General features: G+C 58.2%; 2 protein-coding genes across 2 annotated transcripts in view; one reads left to right on the top strand and one right to left on the bottom strand.

The window, feature by feature from the left end:
* Window positions 1-3,994: 3,994 nt before the first annotated feature.
* LMTK3 (lemur tyrosine kinase 3) lies at window positions 3,995-23,446 on the bottom strand. The gene is made up of 15 exons (XM_070387396.1): window positions 23,122-23,446; window positions 22,085-22,218; window positions 21,669-21,819; window positions 21,100-21,176; window positions 20,505-20,623; window positions 17,355-17,442; window positions 16,633-16,781; window positions 16,215-16,299; window positions 15,985-16,106; window positions 15,696-15,845; window positions 12,582-15,082; window positions 9,350-9,759; window positions 7,729-7,864; window positions 7,435-7,572; window positions 3,995-4,154 (listed from the first exon to the last, which is right to left on the bottom strand). Exons 1-15 carry the CDS (start codon window positions 23,195-23,197, stop codon window positions 4,138-4,140), a joined length of 4,353 nt encoding a protein of 1,450 aa, XP_070243497.1. The 5' UTR covers window positions 23,198-23,446; the 3' UTR covers window positions 3,995-4,137.
* SULT2B1 (sulfotransferase family 2B member 1) overlaps window positions 9,676-23,567 on the top strand; it is an 84,209-nt gene continuing 70,317 nt past the window's right edge. The window contains exon 1 of the mRNA XM_070387395.1: window positions 9,676-9,838. The gene's annotated coding sequence lies outside the window, so the exon portion shown is untranslated. The remainder of the gene's footprint in view (window positions 9,839-23,567) is intronic.

Below are 23,567 nucleotides of genomic sequence, written 5' to 3'. Positions count from 1 at the left end.
TGAACTAGGTTTCTCAACCACATGACAATCATCCTTTGGAGGTCATTTTAACACCAGGCAGAGAGAGCGCTGAGAACCTGCAGTTTTATAACATCTTTCCCAGGAATCTGACAACCTCCTGAGTGTAAGGACCACTTCCTCTGAGGGTGAAACCTTGGAGGGTTGGGTACCCCTGAGCCTCAGGTCCAGGTCTGTCCCCTGTTGCCTTCCAGCTTGGGGTGTCCCCAGAGAACAGAAGCGCGCGGATCCCAAGACGGGTATCTACAGGCTCATGTGTCTCCTATGTCCAGACCTGCAGCTGAGGGGGATTTAGTACAAGAAACCACAACCCCAGACAGGCCCAGGACCAAGCCCAGGCTGGAAGGGAAGCCTGTTGCCCCCGGATGTGCCAGACTTGCAGTTATTCCCACCTGTTGTGTCCTCTGTGTCCCCAAGGGACCGAATCCGTAATTGTCAAATGCTGCCAGTGAGGTGAGGAAGATCTGGCCCCGCCCTTGGCCAAAGGCTTCCACAGGCAAGAAAGCTCCTAAACGCTGTTAACAGTGCTGAGGTGGTGCACTCTGAGGTGAGGCTGCTGGACTACACTTCCCAGCAGGCGGTTAAGCGCTCGCCACCCCACTGTTGGGAGAACCATTCCAGAGGTCTGGGAATTTCCCTTAGGCTGATCCCCCATCCCCTCCTCCACTACATAGGCACTTAGGCATGCTGGGAAAGGAGACCTGGCCTGCTCATTTCAACTCCAGGGGCTGATGGGAAATGGAGTTCCCAAATGAAATAGAATTCCCAACTCCTCTGAAAGGTTCCATGGAAATGGAACCTTTGACCCAAGAAAGTCACGGGAAATGAGGTCCCTGGATTAATAGTCCCACCACAGTCTTCCCCTTATTTCGCTCTACTGCACGGACTTCCTGGTGGCTCAGTGGGTAAAGAATCCGCCTGCAGTGCAGGAGAGACAGGAGATGCAGGTTCTATCCCTGAGTCTGGAAGAGCCCCAGGAGAAGGAAATAGCAACCCACTCCAGTATTTTTTCCTGGAAAAACTCCATGGAGAGAGGACCCTGGTGGGCTACACTCCAAAGGGGCTCAAAGAATTAGACACAACTGAGCGACTCCAGTATCCTTCCCTGGAAAATTCCATGGAACAGAGGAGTCTGGCAGGCTATATATAGTCCATTGGGTCGTGAAGAGTCAGACATGACTCCGCACAGAACACATGGGATGAACCCATAGGTACTGAGTGCCTACTGTGCGGAAGTACCTGGCTCAGTGGAGATGCCCTGGAAGAGCTTTCCAGGCATAGCGAATGGCTTGTGCTGAGGCAGGAAAAGTATATTATGTTGGAGTAAGTGACAGCAGCTCACTGTGCGTGTACAGTAGTGATGCAGTGGGGATGGGGTGATGGGAAATGAAGGGGATGCCTGAGCCAATCATTTGGGGCCTGGACAGCTGTGTTAGGACTATGAATGTATCTTTAAAATGGGAAGCCCTCCAAGGGTATGATGCAGGAGAGTGACGTACTTGGATTGACGTTGCAGAAGTCGTCTCTGGCTGCTGCAGAATAATTTGGAGGTGAACGGGAGCAGTAGCAGGGGGGTAAGTTAGGAGGCTGTGTGGTCATCCAAGTATAAAAGGGTGTGACTAGAGGTGGAGAGACCTGGACCCATGAGAGTCATTTTGGAAGAGGAGCCAGCAGGACTTGGAGAGGGCTGGGTCAACTCTGGGATTCTCAGTTGAGCAACTGGTGAGCAGCAAAGTCATTTACTGAGATGGCCAAAGAGGGGCTTTACGGGGGAGAAGTCAATGGTTCTGTTTGGCCAAATTAAGCTGGAGATGCCTGTGGAACATTCAGATCACCTCCAAATTGTCCTTCAGTTGTCCGCTAATCAGTCTTCTCCCCAAGCACTGAGAAATTCTGGCTTCCAGCTTCCACTTCTCCCAGGACCCCATACTCCCAACCCTCTTATTACAAATTGAACCATGTCCCCCACAAATCCAGGTACTGAAGTCCCAACACCCAGTACCTCAGAATGTGATCTTATTTCAAAATAGGATCATTGCAGATATAATTAGTTAAGATGAGGTCATTCATGTGGGCCCTAACCCAGTTTGACTGGTGTCCTTACACAAAGGGCCATTTCAGACCCACAGAAGGAGGGAACACCAGCTGACGATGAAGGCAGAGATGGGGATGGTTCTGCAAGTCGAGGAACACCAGAGACTGCCAGACAACCACCAGAAGCTAAGAAAGGTCTGGAATAGATTCTCCCTCACCATCAGAGGGAACCAACTCTGCCGACACCTTGATTTTGGATATCTAGTCTCCAGAACTGTGAGATGATGTCTGTGGTTGAAGCCGCCCAATCAGTGGGATTGGTTACAGCAACCCTAGTGAACTAATACTACCCTTTCACCCTCAGACCTTGGAGTCCAGGATCCCAGCCTCCTCCTCCCTCAGACCCAGGAGCCTGGGCTTTCATTGCACCTAACCTGGCTGGGGTCCACGCAGCGCCCACCTTGGGCAGATGTGCTGCATATCAGTTCAAGAAACACTGAATGTGTCAGCAGCGGCAGCAGGGGAAAGAGGCAAAACCTAACCCTCTCACTCACCTTTTCTCCACCCCCCACAACATACATGTGACCCTAATGCTCTCATCACCTTAATTCTTAAGCCAGGAGTCCACACAGCATCCCAGCTGAGTCTCCTGACCCCCCCAACTCCTCCCTCCTCCAAACTACATCCCGCAAAGACAAATGAATCGGGTACCAAGGTGCAGGGCAGGGGGGCAAGGGCGCAGACAAGTGGAAGCCAGGAGATCCTAGATGCAAAGACAGGAAGAAGACAAACCCAGTCAAAGGAAAAAAAGAGAAAAGATGGAATCAGTCAAGGACAAGTTGAGAAAAAGTCAAGACAAAAAGCCATGGCAGAAAGACATCACAGAGACAGGAAGGTGACAAGGAGACACAGACAAGGAGAAAAAAGGTAGAGATGGGGAGAAGCTCAGACAGAAATAGAATCAGATGGGAAGAAAGGCTGAGAAAAAGACACAGATGGAGAGATGGGAAAATAAAGACCAAACTAGGGCTGGGTGGAATGGGAAACTGAAGGGAAAGGAACAAAACAAAATCTCAGTGAAGAATTTTGATTAAGGTGAAGGCAAAAGAATGTCAGGGAGGTAGGCGGTCACATGGAGAAAGAGGTAAACTGAGGCACAGTCACCGTGGGCAGGGAGGTAGATGCGACAGGCAGTGCCGTTCTGTGGTGTGTGGGAGGTGGCCACGATCCAGTGTGGGTGCTGGCAGGTCGCTTCTGAGCCCGTCCCTCAGCAGCATTGGCCCTGGGACATCTGGCCACCATCACAGGCCACCTTGCAGAAACCTGGCTCTGCCCCATTCCCGAACCCTCACCGACTCCTCATCACCTCCTGAACTGTAAGTTGAGACAGTGGTAGAAGTCAGTGATGCCCACACCAGACACAGAGCTGAGATCCAGAGAAGTGGGAAGCCTGGGGTCTCACTGCCACACAGGCGTTTCTGCCTTCCTGACCTCAGTGTTCCCATCTGTCAAATGGGGCTGTGAGAATGGATGCATCTCCTAGACAGCCTCCCCTCTTTGCCTCCTGAAACACACACATGCCCCACGTTCCTCCAAAAAGTTGTTTTTGTCTTTTTTAAATAATGTGAAAATGCCACGCGAAGGTTTGAACCAGAGACCCCTCCAGGGGCCAGGCCGGAGTGGAGAAGGGGAGACGCGAGATGGGAGGGGTCCAGGTCCCCGAAGCCTGCGGCCCCTGTCTGGGGCTGGGAGGGGGTAAGGAGGGGCCTCCGCTGTGCAGAGGGGCTCCAGGCCCAAAAGAGTTCAGTTCAGTTCCAAGAAAGGCGGCTCTCCAGGGAGGGGCAAGGGGTTTCCTGCCTCATTTGGCACCAAGGGGGTCAGGGGGCTCAGGGGAGCCGTCCGGGGGGCTAGGGGGTGGGGGGCCAGGGCCTCCCGTTTGGCACATGGTGGGGGAGGGGGAGGGCCCAGTCTCGGGGGCCTCCCCGGAGGCGGTGTCTGTGGTGGTGGCAGTGGCTCCGTCATCCACAGAGGATTCTACTCTCAGCCCCTCTTCTGGGGGTGCAGGGGGGTCGGGTCTTTGGGGAGTCAGTTCTCCACGGGGCCTGAAGATGAAGGAAGAAGAGGGAGAAATTGGGATTACTGGGCAGAAGGGCTCATGGCTTCTGGCTCATCAGAGTGAAAAACCCAAGTTCTCATTGTGGTCCACAAACCCCCATGGTCTGTCTGCTCTGTCTCTTTTCTGTCTTCATTTACTCCCTCCCCCAACTCAATCTGCTCCAGTGACGCTGGTCTCCTTCCTTGCTGTTCCTCCAAGCACAGTCCTACCTCAGGGCCTTTGCACCGGCTGTTCCTACTACCTGGCACACCCTTAAGCCCTTCCCATAGAACTCAGGCCTCCACCCATGTGCCCCCTCTTCAGGGGCCTCCTCTGGCCATTCTCAGTCAAGCAGTCATTTCTCACCCCCGATTTTTGTTGTTTTTGTTTTTTTCTGTCATGTGGCATGACTTCCAGGATCTTAGTTCCCCAACCAACGATTAAACCCAGACCCTCAGCAGAAAAAGCACTGAGTCCTAACCAGCATGGAAGTCTCTGATATAGTTATGTTCCTTCGTGTCTCTCCTCTGGGATAATCTCAGTCATTGTCAAAGAGCTAGCTTCTGGTCTGCTTGCCCCTGCAGAATGGAAGACCTGAGAGGACGGGACTGCATTTGGTCACTGCTGCATTCCCAGAGTCCAGTAGAGGCCCTGCACAAAGTGCCCTCTCGCCAGAGTTTCCCACCACGACTCCTCTCTCACCAAAGGAGAGCCCCTTACCCATTTGACAGATCCGGGAAACTGAGGCCCATGGGGTGAAGACTGTTGACGAGGGATACACGCCAGACACCCTCCCACTACACCTCATACTTCTCACCTGAGTCATAGCCCTCACTCCCAGTCCCTGAGCCTCAGTTTCCCCTCTCTTTTTTATTTTACTTACTTTTAGGCCGCATTGCCTAGTTCATGGGAGCTTAGTTCCCTGACCAGGGATCAAACCCAGGTCCCCCTGCCGTGGAAGCGTGGAGTCCTAACCACTGGACTGCCAGGGAAATTGTGGTTTCCCTATCTTTAAATGAGGATCATGACCCTTGTATTTTTTTTCACAGGAGTAGGAAAATTCTGGCATTTGTAGCATCACTTAGCACCCAGGGAACATGTGTGACGTGGGCAGAGCCAGGCTGAGCACAGGGGTCTGAGGCAGAAGGGGCCTCTGCCCAGCCCCCCATCCCACCCATGGTCTCTAGAAACCAGCTCAGCAGCCCAGCTGCAGTGGGAATGCCTAAGGACTGAGTAAAGAGAGTTGGGGTTTTGCATGACCTGGCCGGCCCTCCCTCTCGTCTCCTGGTGAATAAAGGTGAAGTCATCCTGGACTGCCGGCCCTGCCAGCCTCGGCCCTGACTCACCACTTGGCCGGTGTCCCCATGTGCTGGAACCCGTCTTACCCTGTTCTCGTGGGGGCCTTCGAGAGGACCTCTGGGAGGAAGTGACATTCGGGGGTGAAATCTGAGGATGCCGCCAAGTGAAGAGTCAGCCCGCAGCCCGTTCCTCCTGCCCTTGACTCTCTGCATGCCTTCTCTCCCTCCTGGACACTCGCCCTGGCCTCCTCCCCAGCCTCCCTGCCTCCCTTTGCCTCCACAAGGCCTGGGAGAAGTCTTCCTACCTCTGGGACTGAAGCTGCTCTTCCCGTGCTCACAGTCCTCCCATGACTTCCTAGGGCCCCCAGGACAAAGTCCCCGCCCCTCAAACCACCCTCAAGCCCACAAGGTCTGCCTTGCTCTCTCTCACCTTCCCCCACCCACTTCCATCTGCCCCATTCTCCAAGTAACCCCCCAGACACACCCGCTTCCCTTCTGTTCCATTAACCAGCCAAGCTCTCTCCTGCCTCAGGCCCTCGGCAAGCTGTTCCATCAGCTAGAATACTGTCCCCTTCCCCTTCACCTAGTTAACCACAACCAACCCCTCAAGTCCCTGGTTAAAGGGCCCTTCCATCACTGAGGACAGAAAGCCCTTTCTTCTTGGCATCTCCTTTCTCAGCGACCCTGAGTTTTGCACTTATTCATTCACCGTGGGACTGGGGTCAGTGTTGTGGGTGGGATGGAGGGGGGCTCACTGATCCTGCCCAGCACAGAACATCCCCTTCACCCAGTGCCTGCACAGCTGATGCTCAGTAAGCGTCTACTTAATTAAACGCAGTAACGGCTACCAGTTAAAGACCACTGCTGCATGCAAGGGGAGGATTAAGCCATTTAATCCCTTTAACAATCTTATGAGTTAGATCCCGTTATCCTCCTCATTCTGCAGAAACTGAGGTACAGAAAGAGAAAGCGACTCACCCCTAGGTCACCCAGCCAAGAAGTGGCAGGGCCAACACTTGAACTCAGGCACAGTGCAGGGGAGCCAGGCATGGAGCCCTCCCTGAAAAGAGCCAGTTGGCCCTCCCACCTATTTAGCTCTGTCCTCTGGGAACATCTCCACCTGCCTGGCCCAGGGCAAGCCCTGCATCCAAGGACGTTCCCCCAAGGTGGGTGAGGATTAGCAATGTGGCATAAGTAAAACTCAAGAAAGGAACCGGACAAACGCTGACTGCTAGAGAAGGCGCGGACTCAGAGCTAGGTTTGTACCCTGGCTCTTCATGCCTCCCTACTTAAGCCTCAGTTGTCTCTTCTGTAAAATGGGGATGAGACTAGAATCCATCCTGTGGGATCATAGGGAGGATTAAATGGGTTAAGATGTTGCAAGCAAACTCTAGAGGCTATGTGACTGCTTGCTATTATCGCTATAGGAATCCCTGGCCATGGCCTCTCTGCTCTTGTTCCTGCTAACTAGCTTTGAGCCTCCTGGTTTCCTCTGTCTCCTGGTCTGCCTCTGACAACCGTACCCTCAAACAGAGAGGGGAACAGAATCACGCAAGTACCAGGCAGGAATCTGAGCCCAAAGATGGGCAAGAAAAAAGAACAACAAAGAAATAATCTGGGACTTCCCTGGTGATCCAGTGGTTAAGGCTCTGCGCTTCCACTGCAGGAGGTGCGGGTTCCATCCCTGGTTGAGAAGTTAAGATCCCACTTACAGCGCATTAAAAAAAAATACCATAGACAAGACTAAGAGGGGATCCTTACAGAAGGGAAACTGAGAATCAATCAGACAAGGGCGTGACTCCCCAAGCCCGTCTGATAGACATGTCTTGGTCTGAGCAGATTCCAGAGTTGGGTGGGTGGGTTTCACTGGTGAACAGTCAGAGAGAGAGGGAAGGAAGAGACTTGGAGAGAGGCAGGCAAATGCAGAGAGATGGGGACAGAGAGAGATTGGCAGAGGTGAGGCAGGGCCGAGGATCTGAAGCACCGTACCTGCGGGCCGGGCGTCGGGGGCCCGGGCGGGGGGCCCCGGGGTCTCCAGCGCAGGCGAGACGGAGAAGCGGGAGAAGCACAGGGGGGGGCCTGGCGGGGGGAGGAGGGGGAAATCCTCCGCCCACTCGAAACTGCCTCCTAGTGTGGGTGAGGAGAGGAGAGGAGAGGAGAGGAGAGGAGGCGGTCAGCCCCTCAGGCACTCCTTCAGCCCTACAATAACAGCTTCTGCCGTCCGACCCCGCCCCTCGGCAGGCCCCGCCCATCACTGCGGGTGCCATAGACCCCGCCCCTCACCAAAGCCGCTGTCGTTGCTGGGAAACCCATCTCCGGGGGTGGCGGGGTGGGGAGGCGTCGGGGGCGCTGGGGGCGTGGACGGGTCCGTGTCCCCCTCGGGGGGGCCCTGGACACTCAGCTCGTTGGTTGGCGTCTCCTGTGAGGGTAGATTAGGAGGGGCAAGGAGGGGGACGAACTTGTCACTCACTGCATCCCAAAAAGCAACAAACCCCGCTGACATTTCTGGGGCTTCAGGCATCTCAGTTCACATTCTGTCTCTTTGAAAATCCCCTACTCTCCCTTCGAAGCCGCAGGCTAGCTTTAACCTCACCCCAGCCTGAGGCTCTTCCCTCAACCACAGCTACACAGTCCAACGCAGGAACTGCCTCTGGGCTCCTTAACGCGCTGCCTCCACGGAAGCCCCTAACCCAAGACTATCTCCGTAAGTCCCGCCCCGATCCAAGACCCTTACCTATGTCCTAGATCTCGGCTGCAGGCGTCCCAGTGCTGGCCGCAGAACTACCTGCCCCTACGGTCTTCCAAACCCTTAACCCATTGTGAGCACCTCCGGACCCTCCTGTGAGCTCCTAACCCGCCCTCTGAAGTGGCCCCGCTCCAGCCCTCCAAGCCTGGCCCCTTGTTTCAGTGCCCTAGGCCTCAGCTCTTGACCCTGTTCTCACTCATCTCAGGACCTTAGTATGCCCCGCCCCAGTCCACAAGCACCATTTTCTCTTCAACAGTAACCTCTCAGGCTAGTTACTTTTAACACAATCCTCAATTCCCGTTTCATTCGTTCTGTCCCATCCCTGAACCCACTTACTGCACTTAGCATCTTAACACTACAAGCAGCATCTCTTAAGCCCTCCCTGCAGCTTCTCCGAGACCCGCAACTAGTGGATAAGATCCCTTCCATTCTGAGCCCGCCCCTCAGCCTCCACATCCTTAGAGCGCTGGTGGACAAACCCCGCCCCGAACTTCACTAGGTTCCACCTCCACTTGCAGACTTTGCCCTAATCCTCACTTTCTCCTTTGTTGTGTAGTTGCTAAATCAGGTCCGACGCTTTTGCGACCCCAAGGACTGTAGGCCTCCCGGCTCCTCTGTCCATGGGATTTCTTAGGCAAGAATACTGGAGTGGGGTGCCATTTCCTTCTCCAAGGGATCTTCCCGGCCCAGAGATTCAATCTGAGTCTCCTGCATTGGCAGGCGGATTCTTTACCACTGAGCCACCAGGGAAGCCGTCCACTTTCTCCTTAGCCTCTGGCTAGCAGGTACCACGCTTTTCTTCCGGGTCCCTTCTCTTCTCCAGGCCTCTCCCTAGCCCTCCAGCACCCACACCTACCCCAGGCCCCGCCTCTGCTCTGGAGTGGGCCCTACCCCCCGACCCCGCCCTATCCCCCTAGCCAGCCTCCACCCTCAGCCTGCAAGCCCCGCCCCGCCTGAGGCGTGGCCTTCCTCCAGGCCCCGCCCTCACGCTCAAGGCCTCATCCGGTCCTCCAAGTCCCGCCCCATTCCTGGCCAGTTTCTCCCACGCCCCGCCCTCACCCTGCAGGCCCCGCCCCAACCTAGACGCAGTCTTCATCCAGGCCCCGCCCCTCCACAGACGCCACCCCAGGGGGTCCCGGGCCCGCAGCCGCAGCGCACCTGGTCGAAGAGGTAGACGGTCACGTCCCCGTGGAAGGAGACCATCTTGCGTTTCCTCTCCAGCTCGCTGTCCTCGGGTTCGTCGGCCCCGCGTGGAGACTTGAGCAGTCCCCGCAACGGGCGGGCCGCGTCCGCGTCGGCGCTGCTCACCACGACGGGCACCGGGGCTGCCCGTGCTCTCCCGGGGCCCCGCGGCCCCGCCGCCGCGCCCGCTGCCGCCGCCTCCTCGTCCTCCTCCTCGTCCTCGTCCTCCCCGTCCTCCTCCGACGGCCCCGGCGCCCCCGCCCCGCCGGCCTCCCCGCCAGCCGCCCCGGCGTCCGCGCCCTCCCACGGGGGCCGCCGCGGGCCCGGCCCCGGGAATGGCGTGAGCGTGAGCGGCGGCAGCGCCAGCGAGAGCCGCGAGAGCTTGGCTGCGAGGGAAGAGACTCGGTGAGCTCCAGTTCTCGGGGAAACTGAGGCGTGCCCTCCCACCTAGCTGTGTGTCCTCAGGTAATCTCAGGCACAGTCTGTTTCCACCCTTGTGAACCAAAAGGTTGCACTGGGGTTCTCCCAGCAGAAGGGGAGCGATCTCCGCCTAATCCAGTGCTTAACCTTCCCCATGGTTCCCCAGTGCCCACAGCACAAAGCCCCAGCTTCTCCCCAGGACCATCAGACCCCAGTGCCCAGGCTCTGCTGACCTCTCCTGGCTCTATTGCCCCCTCCTTCTGGCTTGAGCTCCATCCAGCCACATGGGCCATCCCCCATTCCTCCCACCTCTGAGCCTTTGCATAGGCTGTTCCCTCTGCCTGGAAATTCCTTATAGAACTCAAGTCCTGTGCATCATCTGGCTCTTGTCTGGACTTTTAAAGCCTTCGGGGATCTCCCAGGAGGTCAGGCCAGGCTACCCGCTCTGCACCCTGTAGTACCAAGCACCTCTCCTTCTGAGCAGTTGATCTCAGTATAGAACTCTAATTCTGTGGCACTGTGATTAATGTTTGCCTTGCCACAGAACAGAGACTGAGTCGTGCTCACTCTGGCTGCATTCCCAAGCCCCAAGTACACAGAAGTACTCAGTCAATATTTGTGGGATTAATGAATGAATGTTCCCTGCTATACAATGTTGACCAAGGCACTTTCTTTCCCTTTTTAGCCCTGCATGGCCAGAAAATTGGGGTGTCTAACCATCTCCAGGTCCTTTCCCTGCCCTGCGACTCCTTAATCTTAGGAAGTCTAAGAAGAGGACTTCAGGTCCCTGGAGGAGGAAACCTCACTTTAAATCCCAAGCCTACCCTGCTCTCTTGCTATGTGTCCCTAGGCAAGCAGATCCACTTCTCTGAGCCTCTGTTTCCTCACTGGTAAATGGACAAGGGCCACCCATTCCTCCATTACTGCATAAGTGAACTGTGTCCCAGGCCCTGTGCAGGGCAATGGTGGGAATGAGAAGAGGATGAGGGCAGGGCAAGGAGAAAGGTGGATGTGGACTGAGTCACTCTGCACCCCTCATTCACTGTACTCCAGCTTCACCAGCCTTTTGTTATTCCCTGAACATGCCAACTTAGTACCCATCTCAGTGTCCTCTACCTGAAACATCCTTCTCCCAGATGTCCACCCGGTTCACTTCCTTCATGTCTGCTTATAAGTTGCCTCTTCATTGAAGCCTTCCCTGACCACCCATCTCAAGGTGATGGGGTGGTGGGGTGGGGCTTTGTAGAGGGAGCTATCAGGGGCTTGAATACCCAGAGGAAGTACAGGGTAACAGTCTTTAGAAATCAGGAAGGCTTCCCCAGGAAGGGGAAATTTGAGTGGGCTCATGAAGGATGAGTAGAAGTTCTCTGTTGTTGTTGTTGTTGTTTTTTTTTTTTAAGGCTATTCCCAGGCTCTTCTCACCCAACACCAATCCCCCACCCCCAACCCCGGACCGCGGAGGCATCTTAGTTGCTCATCCTCTGTCGTTTTCATGTGGCCCAGGGTCTTTTCTGACACAGCTGGTTGCAAACTGTCCACAACAACCTTGAGGAAAGGGTAATATTCTCATACAGTGGGTTTGAGGAAGGAAGGTTCTGTGCCCAGTCTTTGTGACCTTTCCCTCTTGAATCTCAGGCTCTTCTGGCAAACAAAGATGATAACCCTTCCCTCACGTATGGCTATGAGGTTGCCAATATGAAACTGGCTGGGTCATACCAGTATAACTTTCATACCAGTATTTAAGGAAATCAGGCCTCCAGGTGATTCGAGTGGAACCACAGTCCCTAATCTCTCTTTTTTTTGACTGCACCACATGGCATGCAGGAATCTTAGTTCCCTAACCAGGGATTGAACCTATGCCCTCAGCAGTGGAAGCCTGGAGTCCTAACTACTCCTATGTCCAGATCTAAACAGGGGCCATTTATCTTTACTCTCCATTTATCTTCTCTTACACTGTCTCTTCTCTATGACAAAACACCCACTGTGTTCCTATCAAAACTCAAGTTTCAAGACAAGGCGTTTCTCCTAGGCTCTCAGGCCACCAGTACCACGGTGGGCAGGGCAGGGTCTGAGGCTCCCTGGGTCCCAGCCCTGGGCAGCTCAGAGCCCGGCACCAGGGAGGCCTGGCACACTGATGAGACACTTCAGCTTGGTGGAAAGCTTAAGCCAGAGATCATGCACTGGCAGCCCAGCCCACAGAGGCTTTGTTTGAATTCGTTTCCACCATTAAAACACCTAGAACTCTGGTTTAAAGGGAAAGCAGCAGATTTGGCACTATTGGGTGGGCATTCCCGAATGAAGCTTAGAAATGGCTGCATTTCCTCCCCAGCTCCCACCCCACGTCTCCCAGCTCTTGTTTATTCATTCATTCATTCATTCCCTTATATTGTCTGTTGCCCTTCCCCCGCTCAGCATCTGAGTTTGCGATCCCTGGTTGATGTGAATTGTGATGTAATGGCTGGTGCTTAGGAGTGCCAGGCTTTGGGTCAAAGGCTTTGGAAGTCCTAACTCATGCAACTCTCGCCATCCTCTTAGGTAGGTGCTATCCTTGTCTTCTGCTTTTGGCAGATGGGGAAACTGAGGCCTGGAGTTTGTCCAAGGTCACAGAGCTAGAGAGGGGCGGAACCAGGGTTTGAGACCAGGTAGTATGACTCCAGGATCTGCACTGCTTAGCGTGCTGACCTGCCTGGTACCAGGGAGGCTGAGCTTCTCAACCGCACCCTACCTCTTGGAAAGAGCTGGGCGTTGGCCCCCAACCGCGCTTCCATGCTCCCGGCAGCCTGCTCACCTTTGATCTGCTCGCTGTTCCCCTGAGGGGGTCCCAAGTCCAAGAACAGTCGTGGCATCTCGGGGCCCTTCCTCTCGGGCTTGGGGGGGTCCCCGTCTCCGCTGGGTGCCGTGTCTCCGCCGGCCCTGCTGTCTGGGGCCCCGGGCTCTCCCTCGGAGGCTGCCTCCGGCCTGACTCTCTGGGGCGCTGGCTCCGGTCTCCTCGGCTGCGCTTCCAGCAGCGGCAGGGGCGGCTGTGGCCTCGTGCTGTCGGCCCATCCGGCCTTTGCGTCCACGCCGCTTCCGGGGCCGCCGCCGGGGGCCATCCCCGTGCCCACTGGGGCTTGGCCCCCACTCCCGAGGTCCAGCCTCCCAGCCCCGGGGGCTCTCGGTGCCCCCCCAGTCTCGGGGGCTCTCCTCTCGGTCCCGGGTTCCAGTGCCCTGCTCCTGGGGGCTGGGCCAGCGGGGCCAGGGGCTGTCTCCCCGCCGTTCAGGGCCAAGGCCACCGCGCCGGGTGCCGGGGCTCTCTCCAGTGAGGTCTCTGGGGCTGGCTCCCCGTTCGTGGGGGCTGGAGCCCCACTCTCGGGCATCTTCTCCCAGGGCCCTGGGGCTCTCCAAGGCCCAGTCTCTGGCAGCCTCTCCGGGTTCCTGGGGAGTCTCAGGCCCCCATTCTCTGACCCCTCCTCGATCTTTGGGGATGTCAGTCCTCCATTCACCAGCACTCGCTCTTCTCTCTCTGGGGGCCCTGGGCCCCCATTCTCCAGCACTGTCTCCTCTCTCCTTGGGGGTGGCAGCTCCCCATTCGCCAGCACTTGCTCTTCTCTCTCTGGGGACCCGGGGTCCCCATTCTCTGCCACCTTCTCGTCGGCGCCCAGGGCTCTCGGTCCCCCGTTCTCCAGCACTGTCACCCCGTTTACCGGGAGGCTCAGGCCCTCGTTCGGGCTTGGGGCTTGCTTCCCGCTTTCCGGGACTGCGGGGTCCGGACTCGGGCCCAGGGCTCTCTCTCGATTCCCGGGGCCTCTCCCCGTCTTCCGGGGCCCCTTCTCTCCCAGGAGGTTCCTTGTCACGTCCTCCCTCAGGGACATCAGCAGCTGCTCGGTGCTCACTTGAACTACGAAGGTCGGCTTCTCCCGGGCTCCCGGGAGCGGGAGGGGACCCGGGTCTGGGGGCGGCCGGGGCGCTCCCGGGTCGGGGGGCTCGGGGGGAGCCCGTGGCCGAGGGACCCCTTCCTCCTCTGCTGCCCCCCCGCCGGGGAAAGCTCCCTCGGGGGAAAAAGGGGTCTCGGTCTCGTAGCCGCTGTCCCCCGGCTTGGGGCCCGGAGACGACAGGCCTGAGCCGGGACTGGCCACGGCCGAGGAGGGGTCGGGGGACACGGCTGGGTCCGCGGGGGCCCGGGGAGGTGGCGGCGGGGGGGGGGGAGCGGGAGGTGGCCCCCGCCCGGGGTACTGGGGCGCCGCCGCCCCCATGAGGGGGTCCAGAAACTCGGGGGGGGCCGAGGCGGGGGGGTTCAGGGGCAAGTCGGCCAGGGAGCCCCGCTCGGCCCGCAAGGACGAGTCGTCCTCTGGGGGATGGGGGCAGCCAAGAGCAGGGTGGCCCCCCCAGCCCGCAACAGCATCCCCCCGCTCCAGGGGCAGGCAGGAGCAGGCCCCCTCGCGGCTGCATAGGGGGCAAGGTAGGGGACCCCGGCGACTGGGGCCCCCACCAAGGCTGCTGCTGTCTTCCCCCGGGGAGCTGCCCTCCTCCTCCTCCTCTTCCTCTTCGGCCCACGGGGCGGCCCCCCGCTCCCCCAGCACCTCGGCAGGGTCTCCTGCCAGGGTCTCCCCGGCGCCCCGGCCCTCGGGGTCCCAGCCACTCAGGAGGAAACTGCCGGATGCAGAGGACTGGGCCGGGAAGGGCCGGGCTGCCGGGAAGAGCGGGGAGGCCCAGGTCTCGGATACCAGCTGAGGGACCTCGGAGGGAGCCTGGGGGGCCTGGGGGGCAGGAACTCCTGGGTCTAGGGGGTCCCAGTCATTGGGGAAGAGGGGCTCCGGCGGGGAGCCGTGCTCCTCGAGACGGATGTAGTATTCGCTGCTCACGGAGGGGCTGCGGGCACTGATGACCGGCAGCACGCTGGGCGTGGACAGCGCCTCATAGAAAGGGTTGGAGGGGTTGGCGTGGGGGGCCGGGGGCGCGGATGCCGGCTGCCAGGTGGGTGCCCCCCCGCCCCGACCGGCCCCCCGCCGTGCCTTCTCCCACAGGCACTCAAGGTTGAGGCCACCGCTACTCTCGGTGACCGTGAGCACATCGTCGGGGTCAGCCCCAGGGAAGCCATCTAAAAGGGGGAACGGAGAGGAGAGGGTCCCTGGGCGGGGGGCGCTGTGCTGAGGGGGCCAGGGCCAGGGGAAGGGACCATCTCGGGGTGGGGGTGGCGGCGGCGGGGGCCTCGGGGGCCGCTCAGAGAGCAAGTAGGTGAGCTGCAGCTGGAGATCAGAGGCTGAGGGGCGTTGGGCAGGGGGCCGCCAGCAGGACTGCAGGATGTCATACCTGGGGGAGAGGGAGGAGGCAAGAGTGAGCAAGGCAGAGTCCCAGCTGGCGGGGGGTGGGGGGGTGGATCCCCAGGGGAGGCAGAGACCAGGTGGGCAGACACCCAGGGAGATGAGAGTCAAGACCAAGAGAGGGGAATTCCCTGGTGGTACAATGGTTAAGATTCTGTGCTTCCACTACAGAGGGCACAGGTTCGATCCCTGGTCAGAGAACCAAGATCCCACATGCCCTGCCCTGCAGCCAAAGGAGAGGGGGGAAAAAAAAAGACCAAGGTGGGAGACAGAAGGGAAATGATAGTTAAGTGACAGTTTAAGGCGGCTTTCTGGTTGGGTTACAAGTTTTGGAATCAGAGACAGGAAAGCAGCAGAGGTCTTCTAGGGTCAGAGAAACTAGATTTGGAGACCAGCTGTGTTACTCCATACTTCAGTTTCCCTTCCTCCACGTAGCAAGCAGATGTTGCCAGAAAGGGTTGGGACGTCCCCACTCCAGTTTAGGGCTGGCAGCACGTGGTGCAAGTGTGCAGGGGAGAGTGTGAAATGAAGTGGAGAATTCTGGGATCATCCCGGGCTGGGAGGTGGAAGGTCAGGGGTCGGGGGTCAGGCCCCGCCCTCACCAATAGTCCGCATAGGGCAGCTTGAGCCTCGGCCGGGCCAGCTTGACGTGCTGCTGCCGGACAACGAAGGCCAGGACCTCTTCGTCTGACAGGTGGCGGTAGGGCTGAGCCCCAAACTCAAACAGCTCCCATAGAGTCACCCCTAGGGACCTGAAGGGAGAAGAGAGAGGTCAGAGCCCCGCCCTGACCCTCCAGGGAGCCGCCCCCCTCCCCGGGCCTCAGTTTCTCCATCTGTAGAACCTGTGACCCTTCCGCCTTCCTTGCCCTCTGTGCCCCCTGCCCGCCTCACCAGATGTTGCTCTCGCGGCTCTGGTCCACCACCATGAAGGTCCCGTGCAGCTCGCCAAGGAGCTCGGGCGCTGCCCAGCGCAACGGGATCCAAAGGCGCTCGGGGGTCAGGTAATAGTCCTCCTGGGGCGTGGGGGGGTGGGGCGCAGGCCGGGGCGCGGTCAGGTGGGCCGGGGCACCCTCCCACCCCAACTTGCCCCCTTCCCCGCCCTGATGGAGGGCAGGCCCCACCTTGTAGTTGCTGTGGGCCAGCCCGTAGTCTCCGATGCGCACGGTGAGGTCGGAGGTCAGCAGGCAATTGCGCAGGGCCAGGTCGCTGGGGGCAGGCGAGGGGGCGAAGTAAGAAGCGGGCAGCTTTGGGGAAGCCCGCCCCGCTACTTAAAGAGTGCGCCCAGTTTTCCCTGCACCGCTCCGTCTTCATTTTCTCACTCCTCCTCTCCTACTTTGACTCCTCCCCCTCCCCGACACCCACTCTTCAATAACCCCGCCCCTTTCCTGGCTCCGCCCACCGCTCCTGACCCCGCCTCCTCCCCATCGCGAGTCTTTCCCCCGTTTTGTGCCCCGCCCCCAACTCAAGCGTCCTTCCCTCCTTAAGCCCCTCGCCCTCCTTCCTCGCCCCAATTCTGCCCGGTGGCTTCCGGGCTGCCACCTGTGCACATAGTTGTGAGAGTGGAGATGTGCGAGCCCGCGGGCGATCTCCAGGCCCATCCTCTGCAGTGTCCGCAGATCTCGAGGGGGCAGCTCAGGGGACAGACCCTCGGGGGGCCGCTGGGCCCGAAGGTAACGCTTCAGGTCCCCCTGGGAGAGAGGGCAGGGAGGGGTCAGTCCCACCGCATCGACACATTCAGGCAACCCGAGGCATGGATGGGGCGGCCGCTGCACTCATTTGGGCTTCAGTTTCCCCTGCTGCTGAGAAACACTTTAGTAACAGAACGCACGCTCCTCACGTGCTAGTCAGGGCGTGCCACCTGGGGTCCCGGTTTTCCTGTTTAGTCGTTAAGTCGTGTTGACTCTCGCGACCCCATGGACTGTAGCCTGCCAGGCTCCTCTGTCCCGCCAGACTCCTCTGACCATGGGATTCTCCAGGCAAGAATACTGGAGTGGGTTGCCGTTTCCTTCTCCAGGGGATCTTCCCAACCCAGGAAAGGAATCCAGGTCTCCTGCTTTGCAGGCAGATTCTTTACCGACTGAGCTACAAGGGAAGCCCATCCACCTGGAGACTGAGGGCTCATCTAAGAAATGCTCTCTTGTCACAGGTGTCGCTATGATGATGTCATTGCGAATGGCCCTGAGCCCCCACCGGCTCCAGCTCCTCACTCTGCCCCTCCCCCCGCCCCCCCCCCCGGCCCCGCGACCCCCCCAGACCCTCACCAGTTGACAGAACTCCATAATCAGCAGAAAGGGCAATGTCTCCACGCAGACGCCTAGGCACTGGAGAACGTTGGGGTGTTGCAGGCTCCTGCACGGGGGTGGGGGTTGCCTGGGTCAGGAAACGGCCCCTTCCATCCGACCCCAGCCCTGTGGCCCACCCCACCCTCCTGGCAAAACCAGACTGTTGCTTCAACCTCTCGGGTCTCAGTTTCCTTACTTGAGAGTTAACCCCCCTCCCCACCGCAAACGCACACTCCTTCCCCATATCCCCGTCTCAGGTCCACCCCACTGTCTCCCAGTCTCCAAGCCAGACCCTCAGGCACCTCCTTGCCCCTCCTCCTGGCTCACCACCCCCTCAGCCTTTCTTCCTGCCCCCTGATTCTTTCCCCTCCCCTCCCACAGCCCCAGCTCAAGCCTCCTCCCAGCCTCCCTGCCTCCAGTCTCTCCCTTTCAGTCTGCCCTGACCTGATGTCCACCTGTTCACGACCCTCCATGGCTCCCCAGTTGCCCTGGGACAGAGCCTGGCTCACTCCTCAGTCTTTCCTGCCCCACTGCCTTTCCCAGCATCACTCTTCACTCCATGTACATCTCCCTAGACTCACAGGTGCCTGCTTAGGCTTCAAGCCTTGTATACCTCTCTCTGTGGAGAACACTCCACTCTCGTCCAAGTCCTCCTTGTCCCTTAGTGTCAACATCCTTTCCTCAAGAGATATCACTGCCCTTCCCTCAACACTGGGGGATGCCCTTCCTTGATCCTCTCACTGTGGCTAAGAGTCAGGTTGGGAGAGCAGGTTTCTGAATCTTGTCTCCACCTTTCCCAGGCGTGTAACCTCACAGAAGTCACTTGGCCTCTCCCTCAAATGTACAATGGGGATGGTCATAGTAATCCCCTCATAAAGTTGTGACAAGAAATCTAATAGGATCAGAGAGGAGCTGGCATTTCTCCTGCCTCACTGCCTTTGTTCCTGCTGTTCCCTCTGCCTGGAACACGCTTCCCACAGTGCTTTACGAAACTGATTCATCCTAGTCAAGCCTGCCTTTCCCACAGTTCCCATCCCAGAGCTCCTCCGTTTCTATCACATCCTGCCTTATTTCCTCAAGGCACTTGTCAGTCTGTGATATTTTCCTGTTAAAATTTATTTCTTCACTGGCTCATTTATTGTGTGTCCCCTCCACTAGGTGGCGAGCTTTACAAGACAAGGATTTGGGGCTTTTGTGTGCGTGGCCATGTTCCTGGTGCCTAGACTAGTAGGTGCTCAATAAAATCGTGTGGAGTGAAGGATTTAACCCTGATACATGACCCGAGGGTCTGTGGAAAGATTAACACATCCAGGACTTGCAGCCCAGGTGGCACCTTGCAACCTGGCTCGAGGAGGGTAGAACAGTTTTTGTTTCATTGGGGCCTGGCAGGAGAGGGGTTGGGGGGCGGGGTGTGGATAGTGGCTTCTGCTCCTGCCTGGGAGACAACTAATGAGATAAAACTTTCTTAAAGCACCAGCATATGCTGGGGCTTGAAAAAAAAAAAAAAAATGACCGGAGCTCCCATCATGGGGAGACTTAGGATGGCAGATGTAGAAGGAAGCTTGGATCCACTGCACACCTACTAATCTGAGCCAGGGCTGGCCCCTTCTGTTATCAAATCCTCCTAACACCTTTGCTAGGCAGGATGATGTTTCCCATTGGATCCAGGGGAAAAGGGAGGCTCAGAGAGGTAAAGTAACTTGCCCAGGGTCACACAGCTGGTAACAGCGCCCGAGCTGAGATTTGCTCTCAGGTCTGTGGCTCATCCAGCAAACGTCTACCGAGGGCCAGCTTGTAGCTGGGTGACAAGATGGACCCCAAGCTGCCAGTATAGTCCTGCATTCTCCACCTGAACTTTCTGAGAAGGTGGGAATGTTCTCGATCTGAGATGTCTAACGTGGGAACCACTGGCCATATATGGCTCCTGGGCTCTTGAAATGCGGCAAGTGTAGCTGAGGAAGACATCTTGAATTTGACTGCATTTTATTTAAGATGAATTTAAGTAGCCGTATGTGGCTGGTGCTTGCCAGCATGGGTTGAGAGAGAGAGAGAGAGGCAAGTCAACGGATACATGGATGAAATAATGACACACTAGGATACGTGTGATGAAGAAAATATACAAGTTGATATGATGGAGCATCCCAGGGCCCTCCTTAGGTGGCAGTGTGTGTGTGTATAAAGGAAGGCCTTTCTGATCTGAGACCCAGGGAGGACAAGGGATCCCACCATCAGAAACTGGGGGTGGGTGAGCCAGGAGCAATATTCCAGACAGAGGGAAGAGCAAGGACATCGGCCCTGAGGCTGGTCTGTGGGAGGGCCAGGGGGCAGGGCTTGTGGGCTGTAGGGACGGTTGGGACTTTGTCCTGAGAGTCACAGGAAACCACAGGAGTTTTCAGAGGAAAAGCTTCATAAAATCTCAGGGCAAAGCTCACTTTTACAGCCCTCTGTTAAGAGGTGCCCATATACACACCCTCTCCATGCCCGGGCACGCAATACCACACAGGGCATATATGAGCAGAGGTTTAATTAACACTGATCTAGAAGCTCTTAGAATGGAGACCAGGCAGGAGAGGGATAGCATCCTGTCTTCCCAGACCTCCCAGTCCAGTGGGGACAGGCGTGGGGAGACCGTGGCCGTTTGGTGCAGCCACTCAGGACTCTGGTCTGTGATTCTGATTCTGCCCTTCATAACCCACAGGCAGGGGCCTGAAGGAGGGACCACCGTCACAGACCCTGTGCCAGGCAAAGGCCCATTTTGTATCCTCTCAGCTGCCCTCTACATGAGGCTGCTCAGGCTTCCTGGACTCACTTTCTAGATGAAGGTACTGAGGTTCAGAGTGGAGCCTTCTCCACTCTGATTTCCAGATTTCCAGCTCAGCTTTTGCGCTGTTTCCTTCACCTGCATCACACTGCCTTCATGTCCCTGCCTCTGGCCCGAAGAAGACCCCGAGGCTCAGCGAGGGAAATGATCTAGATTGACTGGCACAGCCAGGAAAAGGTACATCTAGGATTGGAATCCAAAGTTGACCCCACACTGTACTCCTCCTGCTCCCAAACGTTACCACCATGAAGCACAGACTCAGATATTTGGGCCTTCAGGGCTCCATGTCTACCCAGAGGTCCCCATACCTGTATGGCTGTGCTTCGGAGATGAACTTGCGCTGCTCCAGGGGCCCTGCGCTGGCTCGGAGTTCCTTCACCACCACCTGGGCGGGGGTGTAGTCGGAGAAAATCTCTCCCAGGATCACCTGCTCGAGGAGGACCCAGGAATCAGTGCCTGCTTATTCCCCAGCCCCATCCCAGGGAGTGCCCTCCACCCCACCTGATGGCTCCCAACTTCCCTCTCCTTTCCAGCCTCTTCTTTCAACTCCCACCACCCTCGTATCCCCACCAGACGCGGGGTGGGAGACTCACAGGCCCAGAGTCCGATGGACGCAGGGACGGGTGGAAGGATGGACAGACGGACGCGTGGAGAGCCGGATGGCGAGGCGGAGTGGTCAATGGAGTGAGGAGGGAGGCGCTGACCGACAGATGGGGGGGATGGGGTGGGTGGGAGCTCGTGAGAGGTGAACAGAGAGAAGGGCAATGGGTGGGCCGAGGGGGCAGGGGGAGGAGGCAGGGGGCAGATGAGAAGTGGTGGGAGCAGGAGTGATGGACACAGAACAGGAGTGTCGCCCTGGATTGTGTAGAGCCCCCACCTCCCACCCCAGCCCCACTTACTTACCTTCCCAAACCAGCCACTCCCAATCTCCTGTAGGTAGCTGAGGTGCTGGCGGCTAAGGCCCAGGGGGGTGGTCATGTCTGGCGTGGGGGACAGTAAAAAGGGGAGGCACCTGAGCCTCTCTCCCCTCCCAAGTGCCACCAACATCCCCTACCTCAGTGGGGACCGGGGTCAAAGCAGACACAACAAATCTCTTTTCATTGGCTGCCCCAACATTCCATGAAGAGATCTCAGTCTCCTCATTGGCTGCCCACAAGTTTCTAGTGTCCAATCCGTTCTTCCCTTTGGTGTCCCAAGATCCTATGACTTAACTTCAGCCTGCCATTGGCTCTGCCTCTGGCATTAAGATCTAGGCTGACCTCATCATGGATTGCTCTGCAAGAATCTCCAAATCTGGTTTGGGGTTAAGCAACGGCTTCCACCAAGATGATCTTGGAGTTGCTTCACGCTGCTTCCAAGATTCCAAGGCTCCCACCTCTGCCTTTCCCTTTGATTCTCTGAGGGAGGGCTGTCAGCTCCTCCCACCCTGAATTGGGGGGCCACGGGATTCCAGTCAAGGTGCAGGGCCATACCTGAGTGTGATGGCTGCGGGGCAGGCATTGGCAGCGAGACCTCAGCCAGGGGGAGAATGTAGACGTCAGGCAGTGACTGTGAGGAGGAAGTCTCCTCAGCGGGAGGGGTGTACTCCCCGGAGCAATCCTCCCCTTCAGGGTTCTCAAACTCCTGGGGCCAGGAGGGGTGAGAGGTGGGAGAACACAGCAGTGAGAGACATCATGGTCCTTCTAATCAATATTATCCCCACCTTTCTGCCAAATGTCCTCCAATCCCAGTCCAATTCCCATCCGGAGTTGGATCTTGCTGTAACTTCAGGCCTGAAGGGCTCTCAGACTCACTGCCCGGCTCCCCCGGTGGTGGGGGTGGGGGGTTAGCGGAGGAAAGGCCTTGCTGAAGTGTTCCTCCCCACCTTAACTTCCCTCGTGCACCTCACCTTGAAGCCGACATCGCCCCGTTTGCAGCACAGACAGGTGAGGAGGAGGAAGATGAAGGCCAGCAGGCCAGAGCAGGAGATGAGGACCACGGCATAGGGAGGAGCCAGAGGCGCCCGGCCCAGGGCGAATCCGTCTGTGGGGACAGGGCTGGGCTGGGCTCGCGTCTTCACGCCCCTGGCTCCCCGATTCCTTGCCCCTCCCCGTCCAGTTAGTCTTGACTACAGCTCCCATGATGCTCTGCACCCAGGGGCCCCTTGGCAGAGGAGCCGGATGGCTCGGGGCATTGTGGGAGTTGTAGTTTGGGGCCTTCTCAAGTGGTTGGGTTGGGGGTGGGGTCCCTCCTCTCGCCCCAAGCTGGGACCCCCCCCACCCCCACCCCATCACCTCACCCTCAGGTTTGGATGAATTTCAGTGAGGACTGAGGGAAGGAGGAGTAACAGTGGAGCCTGGAGTACTCAGAATTTAAAATACGCTCCCACGACAGCCTTCCTACCCCCTATTTGAAGAAGAGGATGAGCCCCCAGCTGCAGGCTGGGAGAAGGTGCTCGCCCCATGCTGGATCCTAGTTACGGGGGTTGAGGCCTGTCACTTTTAGGGACGCTTGGAGCACACACATGTCCTCGGTCCCCAGCCCCAGGTCCCGAGTCGGGAGCTCCGCAAGCCTTGGGACTCCCCCAAAGCTGGAGACAGCCTCCAAGGCTGTGTCCCCTTTAGAAATAGTATTCCTCCTCTCTGTCCCCAATTCTCCCAGAGGCCCTGACCTTCCCCGGCTTCCTGCACACACCTGCACACACACACGCGCGCGCGTCTGCACACACACACATGTTGCCCGAACGGACCCCCTCCCCACCCAGCCCCCAGCCTTCCTCCCACAGGCCCTGCTGACAGAGGCACCATTCCTGCGCCTCCCCAGGCCCTGGCTCGCTGCGGGAAGACGCCACACAGGTGACGGAGCCAGAGCCCCGCAGACAGACCCCGGGGCAGGCCAGGGTGGGGGTGGGGGCCACTGGACAGCAGGATGGCCCGACAGACTCACCGGGGTGGGCCGGGGACGCCAGGCAGCCGGAGGCGGAGACGGCCGCGAGGAGGATGAGGGCGCCGGGGGCAGGCATCTTGTCGAGGATGGCAGGGAGGTGGAGGTGGTGGCGGCTGGGGAGGAGGGGGGGGCGGGCCCTCAGCCCCCAGCCATGGGGACCCGCGCGACCCTGGCCTCCCCCCGGCCCAGGAGAGGGGCAGGAGGCTCAGGACAGGGGGAGGGAGGGGCTGCTTACAGGCTCAGGGACCCCCCTCCCCCTCTCTGAAGGGACAGACAGATGAAGGGATGGAGAGACAGACAGAGGAGAGGAGCCGGGGAGCCGGGGTTGCTGGGGTGGGGGGGGAGAGGGGAGAAGGGGGGGGAGAATAAGGGCCCCGCCCCCGAGGACAGCCGGGATTGGGGGAGCAGAGAGCCTGTCAGAGGAAGGGTGGGAGGAGGGAGGAGGG

Source organism: Bos mutus, chromosome 18, assembly GCF_027580195.1.
Source record: "Bos mutus isolate GX-2022 chromosome 18, NWIPB_WYAK_1.1, whole genome shotgun sequence".
NCBI lineage: Eukaryota > Metazoa > Chordata > Mammalia > Artiodactyla > Bovidae > Bos > Bos mutus.
Note: the sequence above shows the minus strand (reverse complement) of the source record. Positions and strands in the feature narration are given on the sequence as shown.